The 15,266-nt window shown below is 37.6% G+C and overlaps 1 protein-coding gene across 1 annotated transcript in view; it reads left to right on the forward strand.

The window, feature by feature from the left end:
• Positions 1-15,266, forward strand: part of MICU2 (mitochondrial calcium uptake 2) — a gene marked incomplete at its 5' end in the record, with an annotated part of 64,377 nt that overhangs the window by 23,833 nt on the left and 25,278 nt on the right. Inside the window, 3 exons of the mRNA XM_014966105.1 lie at positions 3,388-3,435; positions 8,756-8,838; positions 14,295-14,357. Of these exons, the coding sequence (XP_014821591.1) occupies positions 3,388-3,435; positions 8,756-8,838; positions 14,295-14,357 (194 nt within the window). The remainder of the gene's footprint in view (positions 1-3,387; positions 3,436-8,755; positions 8,839-14,294; positions 14,358-15,266) is intronic.

Here is a 15,266-nt window from a genome sequence, read left to right on the forward strand (position 1 = left end):
CCTTTTATTGCACCTCTCCCAGCTGACTGCTTGGCAGAAAGTGGGCTCGGAGATACGCTCAGCCTGGCGTCCTTTGCATCCTGCACAAAGCATTGATCTCCCCTTGCTTAGAACTGTGGGTCCGTATACTTTGTCCTTCAAAGGTCAGGTAGGAGTTTGAGGTGATGCAGGAACATTCAGTGCAGTCATCTACATGTCTCCACAACAGATGGAGTTTTCACAGTTTTGGGTCATGATGCCTCTTTAACGACTTTGATGCTTTTGCTTTGAGATGCATTATTATTACATTTTTAAAATGTAAATATTTATGCATTAAATACTGCTTTTACAAGTACCAGAAAAATTCATCTACACCTGTTCCACTGTTTAGCTGAGATTATTCTAACTACATTCAAATTGTTATTTAAATATTAAGTAGAGGGAAAACTGTCATCTGTCCAGTTTGTAAAACGTAACGCTGGGGAATTCTGCCTTCTAGTGGGCAGTTTTAAAATTCATGTCATATTTTGTGGGTATACTTATTATTTATTCAGCAATAAGAATATTGTACTGTCAGCATTTGCTATAAAGTTTGAGGGTTGAGATTTCCAGGGAGGGATAGGGAAGGTTCATTTAGTGTTAGAAAATGACAGGATTATGCCAATGCTAACTGCAAATACTTGGTTGTAAATGTGCTGAGTCATTCAACAGTATATGAAACTTTTATATTTTTAGTTTTCCTTGGACATGAATATAATTTTCTATGTCGGTTTTGTTTTTTTAGCTTGTTGCATTGCATCTTTTAATTTGAGTAACTTTGTAATGATTACTGTAGAATAAAAAGAAAATCACCAAAATATTTAATTTACTTTATGGATAAGGTAAATTGGCCATTCACTACAGGTAATAAAAGGACAATGAAATTGACAGAAAAATTTTTATGGAAAGAAGTCCACAAGTTAAAAATAAATCTTATCTCAAATTATTTTCATATAATCACTCTGCCAGAAAATTTCAGGCAGGCTGTGGATTTGCTTTAAGGTACTGAGACAGGTTTTAAAGAACAATCAATAATTTTTTTACATATTTTTATATGTAAAAATTTTACTTACTTCATTACAGTGACTTTTCAATCAGTTTACAATAAGATGATGAGAACAGAGTCTGTGTCTTGCCCCTGCCATTTCTTGCAAGGCTCTTTCTAGCCCTCTGCAATTCAAGTGAATAGAGGCATCACATTTCTCCCTTGAGCCAATAAGCAGAGTGTTGTCTTTAAATTGGTCTTTTCTTTATGTCCTACCATCTCCGTATAAATTTTGCAGATTCTTTCTGCAAAATTTTATAAGGTACAACGTTTCCCGTCTACCCATATAGATAGAACTCTCCAGGCACTCAGCATTTTGTATCTCAATTATTACAACTTTTTTTTTCTCTGACTTTAACGAACATAATCTGCCCTGTTAATATCCTTTCAAAAGCTTTAATAAATATGTTTTTCTTACATGAGTCCTTTGAGTGTGTCATGTCTTCTTTTGTAGCCCAACACTGGGTTCTCCTTATTCCATTTTATCTGGCATAAGCTGCTTGCCTTCACTTTCCAGGTCTTCCCTAGACTTTCCCTGTGCAGCGCATCTCAAGACAACCAAGAGGCAGACTCCCACTTCTCCTTCATCCTTACTGGTTCAAGTTTCGGGCAGGGCTCTTTGTGCTGATGCCATTGCAGTCCATGACTGGGGGGTGTTTTCTATACAGACTTGAAAAGTTACCTCCTTCTCTTCCTTTATATTCTTCCTTTAAACATTATTTTGCTGCGTCACACACAAAACCAAGTTAGGGAGCAGGAATCTTGATCACTGCCACTACACCATTTCCTTGATTTCTTTTCCTTCCCTATTTTTTCTATTCATTTTTTTTCTCCTGTCTTATACTTAGGCATATAAGCTAAAAAAATGGGATGGGAGTTCTTTCTGTTCAGTTGGTTTCAAATTTGTAGAAGTCCTGGACACTTTGTCTAGGAACACGATCTCAAGTTTTACAAGAATGCAAATAATAATTTACATTCTTGCAATGGCAGTAACCCCAAAACTTGTAAGCAAAACTAAGCCTTTGAGATTAAAGTATTTTTTATTTCCACGGTGTATTGTATGACTGTAGTACAGTGCTGATTTATATGTGATGCTTGCTGGATAATAGGGTGAGTAGCCCTATTTTGATGGAGAGGACAGCTGAGATACGGAACCAGAGTGAATTGGCAACAGGATCAGCATTAGACCTGTCATTAGCTAAAACTTGTTCTTGGATTTTCAGACTCTTGTATTCAGCAATTTAATATTGCTAAACTCTGGTACTTTAAGTTTAAAGTGTTAAGTCATTATCTGAGGTCAAATACAAATGCTGCTGGCTCTGCATAGTGATTTATCAGAAGTTAATTGTTTATCACTGAAGCTTAAGTGGATCTCTTATCTATCAATTAACTAAATATAAATTATAAAAAATAGTTTATCTTTGCACAGATAGGCATGTTTGAACTCCATTATTTTAAGCAGCTTCAGCATTATACAATGTTTAGCTCACAAGTTAAAAGTAGCTCAGTTATTTTGAAAAGTGATTTAGAAAAAAGCCCTTTACATTTTTTCTCCAAACATTATTGCAGGGCAGATGGTTCAGATTCTGTTGCTGAACCACCCTCGTTATGCACGCTCTATCTTTAGCTTGTACGCTCTATTTTGACGCTATCACATCGCTGTGTTTGTTCAGGCTTTTCACTTAAGGCGGTATTTCAAAGGAAAACACTGGAATTTTCCTTCAAAAGGGGGGAAAATACTTTCACCTTGTAGAAAGGACATGTTCCTATTTTTATAAAAAAAAAAAAAAAAGAGAAGCCTCCTCTTGGCACGCGGCCCAGCAGTACTATCAGCACAATCTAGCAGCTTGGCAGCTTTGCGTGTTGCCATGTTCCCCTTGAGAATTAGAGGGAAGCTTTTCTCCGCCTTCGCAAGCCTGCCAAAGGATGGAGGACTTTGATCCTTCAGGGTAACGTTAGAGTAGTTCTCCTCCCAGGTACTAAATGTGACAAAGCGCATTTAATTTATTTGCCTTTTATATAAACATTGAATGTTTTCAGTGAGAATCCAAAGATTTAGTGTAGGCCTTTTATTAATGCCAAATAAACCGTACTTTCTTGATTAGACATGAACATTGATGAGTCTCTGGATAGGGAATTTTACCTTCAGAGCACTAAAAGCAGAAGTAAAAACTTTATTAAATAATAATGTGGCTTACTTTAATAACCTATTTAATATGATGTTAAACTACATTTTTTATATTTATAAGATTTGATCTTTCAAGTCTTGCTATAAGTTTTCTTGGGAATTTTTTGCAAGTAATTTTTTAACTCTTCTATTTCAGGGTTGATATCTTATGCAGAGTACCTATTTTTGCTGACAATCCTTACGAGTAAGTACTGTATATTTAAAATATGTATGTGTAAATACTCAGCTACTAACAGATTTTGTTTTTCTTTTCAACTTTTTCTGATATTTTTTAATTTCTAAATTTGCACATTACAGGAAAAAGAACTGCTGTATATGGAATGATAGGGCATTAATGTAACCGGATAAATTTTAATTGATTGCAACTCACTTCTATAGTGTCATCATTGGTCCATAGCAGTACTTCAAAAATCATTATAGTCCTTGTACCATGGGATCAGTAAAGTCTTCCAAGAGACTTTGACAGAGGGGAGACACTGGTTACAGGACTATACAATAAAGGAAGAAGAACAGTGGGGGAAGATAAATAATTTGTCTTCTGGATAGTAGTTTTAGTCATTTTGGACAATGAGACATTAACATTATAGCTTACGCGGTGCTGTAAAATCTGTAGTGGTGTCTGAAAGGTTGTTGCTTATTATTCGTGTGTTCAGACATGGATAATACACATAAATAGCTGACTTCTGCAGTGTCTTTTTGTTTGACTTTTTAATCCTTTTTTTTTTTCCTTTTTTTCTTTTGACTTTATTTCCTCCAAGTATTTCGCTTGTATTTCTGCCCCCTCCTTTGCCTCCTTCCTTTTTCTCTATCAGACAATTTTCTAAAAAAACCTTTTTTGTTTGATACTTGCTTTATCTGCAAACAGCAGGCACTTTTTGTTTGTGCATGGAATCATTCTTGGATTTTCTGGGTTTCCTCACCCATACTCACTCTGTGCCATGCTTGCCACCCACCTGTGCTCTTCTGATGAAGCATCAGTGATGCTGGAAAATACCGAGATTTGAAATAAGGTGTGTGCAGTGAGCATTAAGCAGCGACACCCATAGACAGGTAGTGAAGTAGTCCACATGCAAGTCTGTGTAATTAGTCTACATGCAGTCTTGTTTGACTGACTGACACAGGTATAATATTTTAAGCAAGGGACAGAACCAAGCATACTAGATCTCATGGTATCAGTGGATGGGGAAAGGAGAGGAGGAAGCAATTGTTCTTAAGCCAGTTGCCTGTCAATGCTTGAACCTCATCACTTCCATGGTGGTGAGGACCGTGGCAGAGACTTAAAGAAATGGCATTGGGCGTTGGAATAGGCTGCCCAGGGGGGTGGTTGAGTCACCATCCCTGGCTGTGTTTAAGAACCGTTTAGATGTGGTGTTGGGGAATATGGTGTAGGGGAGAACTTTAGAGTAGGGTAGATGGTTGGACTCGATGATCCTGAGGGTCTCTTCCAGCCTAGATGATTCTGTGAAATGGACAAGTTTTCCTTACTCTGGAAACCCACTCTGTCACAGTGTAATAACAACAAGTAGTGTTGGTCTCCGGTGTCCACTCTTCACAAGATGATGACGGTCAGTACACACCTCTCACACAGCCTTTTTACAGCTTATGTCATTTCTCAGCAGAACTGCATTGGTTCCTACTAGGAACTTCAACTAGTACACAATAATGCATAGTATATATAAATTAATATAACCTATTTGCCATACAAAGGTACTATTTCAACAGTAGTGATTTGCCAGTGCTACAAGTAACTTGACCATGAGTTATACCATGTGTTCAAATGCTTTCTAAAATCAGAAATAATGTCTAGCCCAGTTAGAAAGATGATTTAAAATTATTTGTTGCAACTCGAAGAGGGATATTTTTTTTTAAATAAGCACAACCACATAACTTCCGAAGAATACCTTAATTAAGGTTGCAGAAATAGGTGCCAAAGATTCTATTTCTTTAAAAATCCGTGGAAGCTGAAAGTAAATTCATGCTGATTTATTGGCTGAAACAATTAGAAAATTGAAGCAGCATCAAGGCAAGTTGTTCCACTCCTCCAGACAATCAAGTAACATTATTTTTCACAGAATTTATATAGGGATGTATTGGACTGCAAAAACAAAGGTGCCTTTTGATGCAGGATAAAAATGCAGTGCTGACGTTGCTGCTTTGGTTACACAGAGGGTTATCATAACCCATCATTTTGAAAGCAAATGTCAACAAGTGTTAGTGCCTCTTTCTTTGCCTAACAAGTATCCCATGTCAGTCAGCCCCCAGTTATACAACATCTCTCACTAGTGAGAATTAATGTGAAAATTCTTAAAGCAGCCATTAATATTTCACAGAATCACAGAATTGCCTAGGTTGGACGGGACCTTTAAGATCATCTAGTCTAACCATAAAAAAAAAAAACAAAACCAAAACAAAAACACCACAAAAAAACCACCACCATACCCACACACCACCAACAAACACTAAACCATATCCCCGAGCACCGTGTCAACTCGTCTTTTGAATATCTCCGGGGATGGTGCCTCAACCACTTCCCTGGGCAGCCCATTCCAATGGTTGATAACCCTTTCCGTGAAGAAATTTCTCCTGACGTCCAACCTGAACCTCCCCTGGTGCAACTTGAGGCCATTTCCTCTTGTCCTATCGCCTGTAATTTGGGAGAAGAGACCCACCCCCGCCTCTCTACAGCCTCCTTTCAGGTAGTTGTAGAGGGCAATGAGGTCTCCCCTCAGCCTCCTCTTCTTCAGACTAAACAACCCCAGCTCCCTCAGCCTCTCTTCATAAGACACTCTCCAGACCCCTCCCCAGCTTCATTGCCCTTCTCTGGACCCGCTCCAGCACCTCGATGTCTTTTTTGTGGTAGGGGGCCCAAAACTGGACACAGTACTCGAGGTGGGGCCTCCCCAGTGCCGAATACAGGGGGACGATCACCTCTCGGGTCCTAGTCACCACACTGTTCCTGATACAGGCCAGGATGCTGTTGGCCTTCTTGGCCACCTGGGCACACTGCTGGCTCATGTTCAGCCGACAATCGACCAACACCCCCAGGTCCTTTTCTGCCCGGCAGCTCTCCAGCCACTCTGCCCCCAGCCTGTAGCACTGCAGGGGGTTGTTGTGACCCAAGTGCAGGACCCGGCACTTGGCCTTGTTAAACCTCATCCCGTTGGTCTCAGCCCATCGATCCAGCCTGTCCAGATGCCTCTGCAAGGCCTTACTACCCTCCAGCAGGTCGACACTCCCACCCAACTTGGTGTCGTCTGCAAACTTACTGAGGGTGCACTCATTAATGTTTAATTAAAAACATTAAATTATGTCTTCTAAGTCACCAACAGAGCTATAGGGAAACAGGGAAAGAGTCACCAGGTTTCCAGAGTCCCGGTTCCGGGACACTGCTGACCAGACCGTGCTTCCTCTCGTACAAAAGCACTAACTGTAGCAACACTGAACTTGAAAATGTAATTTTGCAGTAGACAAAGGTTTTATTTTGCCCCCCGTGATCTCCTTTTCTCTTTTCCAGGTGCTTTGTATCATCACTGTCTTTTTTCTTCCATTGCTCTGTTGAATTTGATTTCCAGCAATTGGTTAAAGGCACTCCTGTTAAAGCCCTGCCTGGTGAAGGAGCCCAGGAACTGAAGTTGTGACCTCTACTCAAAGCTTCATTTCAGTTAGCCAGTCACACAAGTTGACAGCTTGGTCAATGTAGGAATAGTTGGAAGGCAAGCACCTAAGTCTAACCTGCACTCACAGCCAAAATGAAGCTCTTCTGTTCAGATTTTGGAATTTTGCCTGATTCTAATTAAATACAAATATATCTGAGGTAGTCTTTGAACTATGCTTATTTTACGAACACATACCTTTGTGGTTATATCATATCAGATAAGTATGTCATCTCTGAACAGTATAAGAAGCTTTAGGTCCTATATTTTCAGTAACAGCTCTCTTATCTGAAAATTGCAACCCAGATGGTATGAATTACTGTTAAATACATCAATTACATTTATTCTCTAAATATGTTATAGGATAGGCTCTTCTTGCTTTTGTACTAGTAACACAAATGTAGTGTGTGGCATTTCCATGGAAAGAAAGCCAGTTTTGATTATTCCAACCCAGTTTCTGGGGAAGGACTGTGCTATGCAGATTTATAAAATATCCCTGCATCACAGGGTTGCTCCACAGAGAGTGTTAGTTGGCTGCTGAAGATGTAGTTACTTCTAAAATGTAAAAATAGGACTTTCTTTTACCGTCTTGTTATCACTAAAAGGGACGGACTATTTCTTTAACTTGTTTCATTTGCAGAAAGATTCTCTAAAAAAAAAAAAAGCAAGACTTAAAACTTTACAGGACAGAGCTGGAAAAAATATATTTCCAAAAGAAAAACTCTGAAGGCGTTAGGAGTTTTTTAGAGATACTGCTTCACTGCCCTCCTGAGTCCAACATTGTTCTCGGAAACATGAATATATTCTAGAGACGCTAAGTCTGTGGCTTTCATATTAATGCCTGACTTGACTGGGTTGTGGAATTAATTCACCTGCTCCAGAAATTACTGGGATAAGTGCTTGCTACTGCAGTGAACTGTAACTGTATTTCAGCGTCATGCTGCTCCTGTGTGGGCTTGCTAATGCGCAAGGCCACCTCCTCTAAGCAAAGTAAGATCAGGAAATTGTGGAAGGAGCTCAAAACACACTGTGTTTTTATAGCGCCTGCAAGATTCAGAACTCATTACGTTTTTGTGTTGAAAAGAAACATCCACTGGGGGAAGGAAATGCAGGGTAAAATTGTATCAAATTCCTGGAAAAATCAGCTTGATGGGAGTCACACAAAACATGCTTTTGTCCAAAAAGCCCAGAAAAAGTGTTTTTTTACATCTCAGTAACATTTAAGTACATTGTTTAGGGAGGAGGTAGAAGGGAAGGAAAAAAAAGTCTTGGGGGATAACACAGCGGGAGCAGAAGCCAAGAACTGGCCACGATTACAAGTTCAGTCTGTTTGCTGAGGAAGACCAGGGGAGATCCTGCAAATGCCAGCAAGAAGTACCTGAGGAGTACACTAGCTCTTTCATGCAGTTTTGGGAGTAATTACTGGTTTCTCAACCACTACTGGTTGAAACCAGTGCTGGTTTTCTCAACCAGCACTTTCCAGTCTTCTCACCTGAAAAGAAGCTCTAATAAACAATGCAGTGCTGGACTTCAGAAGTGACATGGGATTATGGAGACATCTATAGAGAATATCTAAGAATATCTATGACCTGTACTTAGACACTGCTGGCATTTCTTGGTTTGCCATCACATTAATCATTCCTTGAAGTGGTAGTAAAACGGTGTTTAAAAAGTTTGCTTATATTGGAGGAGATAGGTGTGGTTTACTGGAAATACCATCTACGTGCGTAACAATGGAGAACTGAACCATAGGCAATATTCCTTTTGCATTAAATATTTAAGTGCTAGTGTAAGCCTGTGTGTATGTGTGTGTGTGTATTTGCAATAAAGTTCTTTCACAATTTGTTGCAGAACCCCAGACTGGATTTCAGATTGCCTTTAAAATGTTGGATACAGATGGCAATGAACAAGTTGAAAAGAAAGAATTCTTTAAGGTATGTGTATTTATATGCATATTAATTTTAAAGCATTTGAATAGTTCCATGGGTTATATTTGCTAACTGAAGATTCATTAAAACCTTCAGGCCTGTTTTTCAACCCAATCTACGCACATACCAAAGCTCTGCTGTAGAAATACTTCTCATATTTGAATCCACTTTTATAAATGTTATTTTTGACTTGTGTCTAAAAATCTATTACTGGGAAGGTAGGCACTGGTGTACATCCCTTAATCCCAGGAGCTAATTTAAATAATGATCTGGAAAAGTCTTTTATTTTCTAAATATTTTGAACTTTTTTTTTAATAGGTTTGAATATTTTTTTTCCTTTCTTGGTTTTTATTAGTTTTTTTTGCTGTTGCACAGTTTTTTCACCAATTCACACTTTGGAGAGTAATAGCAGTGTTTCCCATATTTTGTATGAATACGAAGGGAAAAATGCAGTTGCTTTAAAAATGAAGAAAATCTTGCTTTGATGTTTTAAAGAAGAATAGGTTTAATTATATAGCTTATTCAACTTTTAAGTATTCCACAGGAGATTGTTACCTAAATACTTCTTGTCAAAAGTTGAATGTCAAATTAACAAACATAATTTTTAATAGAGTCCCTCAGCTTAATTCAGATCCTTCATTCAGATTGGAGGTGACTAGAGAGACAATTTTATAAGAAGCTGAAACAACTACTACAATGCAAATTATATTCTATCACTAGGATAAAGTTAGAGATGATCATTAATGCCTCAACTCTAAAGAACCATAGAATCTAAAACTTACAAAGATGCACCTGTTGATAGAGAAATTACCAAAAATTATTTAAGTGTACTTTTATAGCCTTAAACTCTGAATTAATGATACAATAGCTGTTAGCATGTGTTTTGCACTGGTAGCCATTTCTTCAGTGAATTGTCTCTTTACAATTGATGAGTCATACTTAGATATATTTTAAAATATTGTAAAAATACTTTTAGACTTGGTAGTATTATTTGACAATATTACTTGAAATTAGACTATTTCCCACTAAAGCGTTCCCAGAAGCCTCTAATGGAGCCTACAGATACCCTACACTCATTTGTTGCTACACAAAATCTCTTAAGCTTGAAGAATTTGCTCTGTTAAAATAATAATTATTCTGCTGATTAAAAAGAAATACAATTGTAACTAAAGCCTTTATTTTTAACCTACTAAACCTGATACAATCTGAATTGTTATTAGAGTGCCCTGATCACCGAAATGTGTCTGTTATGGCTGTACTGGTCATCTACAAAAGAGTACGTTACAGTGGAAAGTAAGTCCAAGAACACAAGTGAAAATGTTCAGCCTGTAGTGGCTCTTCACCACAGTGTCATGTTAGCAGTACTTCCTTTAGATAGGTGCTGTGACAGTTAGGCAAATAAGGAGACTCTTGCAAAAATACAGCACAACTCACTCTCTTAGAGAAATGTGCAGTATGTCATATATTTAATATCCATTACCCATTTCAGGTAATTCTAATTGCATCAGGCAGTATAAAAAACAAAAAGTCATCAAAAATAGAGATGAAAACATTGCTCAAATAATTAAAAATAATTTTATTTCTGTATAAGGCAATCAAATTAAATTAAAATATAATCTATAGTTAGATAGATTGTTACTTTGCATTTCCTTTATAGGCTGTATTGATGGCTTAATCTAGAATGGTATAAAAACCAACCATATAAATTGTTGTCCACTCACAAGAATCATTAAATTCAAAGGAGTCCCACAGGACGCAAGGTAGTCAAAAGCTGAGTTTTCTCACATGACTGTTTACTGACCATTTATAAGCAGTGACTATTTTAAAGCAAAACTCAGGTTTTATAGGTTAGATTTAAAAATAATTTTTTTGGAATGTAAGAATCTGGAAAAAAATGTGTGTGTTAATCTCATTATACTCTAGTTCTGTATGCATTGCAGAAAGCTTCTGTATATCAAATAAATTAGTAAATTGTATGGCTAATATGTCCTTTGTCTTGTCCCAATTGGCATCTCATAAAAATACATCTGACCTACTGTATAGTTATTTCCACACTATATTTGACATTAATATTAAGAAATGTATGTAAGGAAAGGGCAGTGGAGAAGAGTAGCGAAGAAGCGGTAATTAATAGGCAATTACTGTAAGGAAGATGTGATGGGAAAAGAAATGTCAGTGCTACTTCATTCTCTTGCTTTGTCACCTCTACTGATTAGACATCTATGTACATCTATATTATCTGTTGATCTGGGCTGTAAATTCTCTGAGGTAAGAACTTTGCCTTTTTGTTCGTAAAATGTCCATCATTCTTTGAATTATGTATATCTCAACTCTCATGTGTTACTGGATAAACGGGCACAATATGTGTCACGTGAATCATTCAGGAAAGGAGAAGGGTGACAAACAGACTCAACAACTCGAGTCCTTTGTGCCTGCAGCACACGATGGAGAGAGGCTGTTCAGACCTGGATGGATCGGACACTGAAGGAGTGTGAGATGCAGGATTTCCCAGTAGATACAGTGCTCTTTGCTAGCATAAATGAATGTCCAGCAAAGGAGATGTTGAAAGCAATTCCATGTTTTGAAGGAGAGAGTTTATCTTGTCCTCCATAGCCTTTCCATTTCTCTGCACATTTTCCTCCTTTCCAGTAGGAGTTAAAATTCTGTCCCTACCCAGGGACAGGCTCTTGTTCTCTCTCCTTCCCACTTCCTTGTATTCAAGCCAGTCTGTTTTTAATTTCTGATACATTCGTGTTTCAGTGGTAAACATTCATAATACAAGAAACATTTCAGTATTAAGGCCCAGAATCGCAGCAATCTGTATTTTCAGGTGGGCAACTGCAAGGATTTGTTGCTTTGCCCTGCAACTCCAAGATGAAGAAAATGTGGGAGAAATGGCGTGTTCACAGATGTTAGCTGCCATCCTTTAATCAGCCCCTGCCAGAGTGCAAAGAATTGTTTCTTACAGCCATATTATCTGCATCTTTTTGAGGACAGTAAGATAATTCTGTGAACTCCACACTTCCGAGACATTCACATGAGACTTGGTGAGGGGGATTTCCAGACGTGCACGTAATAACCCATGCACATTAATCTGAGACCTCCCATCAAGAATAAGGCTACCAAAGATCCCAAAATCCCCTGCAAGTGAAGAATTTCCCTGACTCTATCCTGATGAAAGTTGTCTAAGTAAAATTAATGACAGTTCAAAACTATTGGGAATGGAGGTAGGGTAACTCACATGCAAGAGCTATGCGATTTAGGCTTTCTAAATAGACTGTCTTTATACACTTGTCCTGGACAGCAGATACCCAAAAAACACTTGTAGAGATTCATCTAGGACAGAGTAAACCAGCACCCAACACTGTCAGCAGTTGTGGTGGTTTGGTGCAGAACACCTTTGCAGTCCTAGACCATCCACCTTTCTATTTTTTCTTTTTTTATGACTGACAGCCTTTCTGCCAGCTTTTGTCTTCAGAAAAGATTACTTCTTAGTAGTCTTTAGTAAAGAGGCATCAGTTGTGCATAATAGTTCTCATTATCTTTGAATTAGCCATTAGTATCTTCCAGTGATGAACAGATATAAATATTAAATACAGATAAATGTTACATGGAGCAGTTGAGTAATAGAGTCCATTTCTCGAGGGCAGAATTCTCCCTCTGTGAGTAGTTGCTGCACTGTGCTGGAAAAAATCTGCAAACTACTGGAAATAGTTTCAAGCACTATAGGGATTTACATACAGTATAAGAAAACAATAAACTAAATCCTCCAGAACACTTGTGAAAAAAAATTATACTGTGTGCCTGTGCTCTTTAGTAGTCTCTGCAGATTTTTTAAAGAGTTATTTAAAAATAAAATACAAAGGGAAAAAAATCATATTTTCTCTTGTTTGGAAAGTATTGGCAGTTGTATTTCTTGTGTGTGAGCAAAAGATTGATTTTTCAGTTAAGAAAAAATGTATTTTTTCAGTGAGAATGTGGACAAGCAGTTGTGTTTTTATTCAGACCTCTACATTGCTATTTTGCTATGAAGTAATTCATAATGCTTTTACTGTACTAGTCAATCATTTTGCAAGTGATCAAAAATAAAATATAATTTGAAGAAACTTCGAAGAACAAGTACTGTTCAATTGTCTTGTTTTACAGTGCTTATTTTGATAAATACTATCAAGGCATGCTATTCAAAAATAATAATAGAAAGTAACTATCCTGAGGAACTCAAAACTGAGGCTATAAAAAAAACAGCACAGGTGAATTAGTGGAAATTTGGAGGCCAAGGGAAAACCTTTGGCAACATGAACTGTTATCAGTTCTTTCCTACTCACTACTTACTTACATATTGCTTCTCTGAACAACATAACAAAATAAAAAAAATAAGGCCCTAATAAGAGATTTGAAAAGCTCACAAAATCACGGCTATGCAAATTTGGTCATAGACTTTTTTTCCAGTTTCAATGGGCAGGGTGAGTCGTCACTCAGAAATGTTTGAGAAGCAAGCCAGCAGCTTCAAAAATTCTGAGCTTTAAAAGCATCTTTCTTAAAGTCTTCAAATCCAGAGTACTCAGTGTAAGTCCATATCTATACTGAAATGCAATAATAAGTTCATTTTTCTTTCATTTTTGCTGTCCTTTTGAGGGTTCGTGCAAATGTCTGTGAGAGGTAAGTATACCTTGTGCTATGTTAAATCAGTCATTCTTGTGGCAGTGTTGACCTCCCAAGCTAAAATACAGTCAAAGAAACCTTGCAGCTGAGATATACTTGAGGTGCTGCAAATTAGTGCATGTTCTATATTACCTTAAAGCTGTGCTTGGGACAGTGGAAGTTAAGGTTTTAAATGTGAGTCACTTCACTACTTATAAAAATCTTCTCAGCTCACACATTCAGGATTCATTTCTTTGTGGGCTGGAAGAGAAACTCAAACCACGTTCTGCTTAATGCCAGTTCTGAAAATACATTTGCATATTTAATGAAATTATTCTTTGTTGTTAGTTGTATAGTGCCTCATTTGAACAGGTATGTTTTTCGTGTCTAGAAGATCATCTCTGTAGCAGAACTATGTTAAGCTGCCTAGGAGGAGAGCATGAAAATCACAGGTTAATTTTTATTTTCCAAATGACTCTTGATGTTATATCCCTGAGTTTCAAAATCTTATGGAGTGAATGCGAAGGTTCTAGTGCAAGAAAATCTCCTCTAAAAATAGAGTAAGTGCTGGGATGCAAGAGATAGATTCATATGCTGTGCTTAGCTGTATTAACCACAGTTGATAAGACATTCCTGGGAAAAAATGTGGCTGAATAGCAAAGTATCCTTAAGTATGCAAATATTTTGTCATGACTAGAGAACCTTGCAGAAGCTTAATGACTTTATAATTAAGAAAAGGTGAAATCAATGCTAGTTTCTGAAAAAGGAGACTCATGTAAGACCAGATTTGTAATTTTCCTGTGGGTTTTTTTCATGTTTAGCTACAGAGAATCATTGGGAAGGAAGATGATGTGAAAACAGCTGGAGAAGAAACAGTACTTCGGGTATGAAATAGAGATACATTTTTCTTTGCATTGTCGTAATTCTCATGAACTTTTATTTTTTCAGAGTTTTTAGAGAAGTATATAAGCATCAATATTAGCACTTTAATTAAATGAAAGCGTATGATTTGTCAACTACTTTCTAACTGGGAAAGAAAAATGTTTGCAATTTCTGGATCTCCTGATGAAATGAATGCAATTAATGTATTTTATTGCTGTGTGGTCGTTCCACTATTTAGTTTCTGTAAGGCTCTGTTTCAAAGCAACTCTCTTCTATTTATGAAAAACTCATCAAAAACTCTATATCACCATATAAGAGAAGATGGCTTTGCAAATAGAAATTGATACCTTAAACTAAACTAAGTGCTGCTGTTGCAGTAATATCAGCTTATTCTGAGTTGGTTTGAAATGTAATTGCTATCACTGAGGTGACAAAGGCAAGGTTTACTTTAGTCAGGTCCGCTTCCAGAAAGAACTAACTGACATGCAGCCCAGAAGAAGAAACAATCTTAGAGTATGATCTTCCAGCTGGGTTAGCAATTTCACTGGACTGCAGACCATTAGCAAATGGCAAATGTGGCTCATCAATGAGGAGCGGGCAAACTCCTGCTATCTTATGTTTGTTTTCCCCTGCATCCTGCCAGTGTAACGTTCCTTCTTCCCCAAGTGGAGTCTTTGCTAGCTGCCATCTCTGCTTCAGTCTCTAGTTAGCACAGAGACAACTTAATCTGTAGCCTGGATGAGACCAAATGAGAAGGAAAGCAGAGAGAAGGAAGTCCTGACCATACTGAAAACGCCTCAGAAGCCGATCAACTGGAGCAAAAGAGCTGGAGAGTACAGATGAGTTATCTCCAGCTATTACTGTAAGGTGCTGCTTGCATCAGCAGCACTACTTTTGTTGTGTGCTTAAAT

This window comes from Calidris pugnax, unplaced genomic scaffold (genome assembly GCF_001431845.1).
Source record: "Calidris pugnax isolate Ruff unplaced genomic scaffold, ASM143184v1 scaffold20, whole genome shotgun sequence".
Classification (NCBI taxonomy): Eukaryota; Metazoa; Chordata; class Aves; order Charadriiformes; family Scolopacidae; genus Calidris; species Calidris pugnax.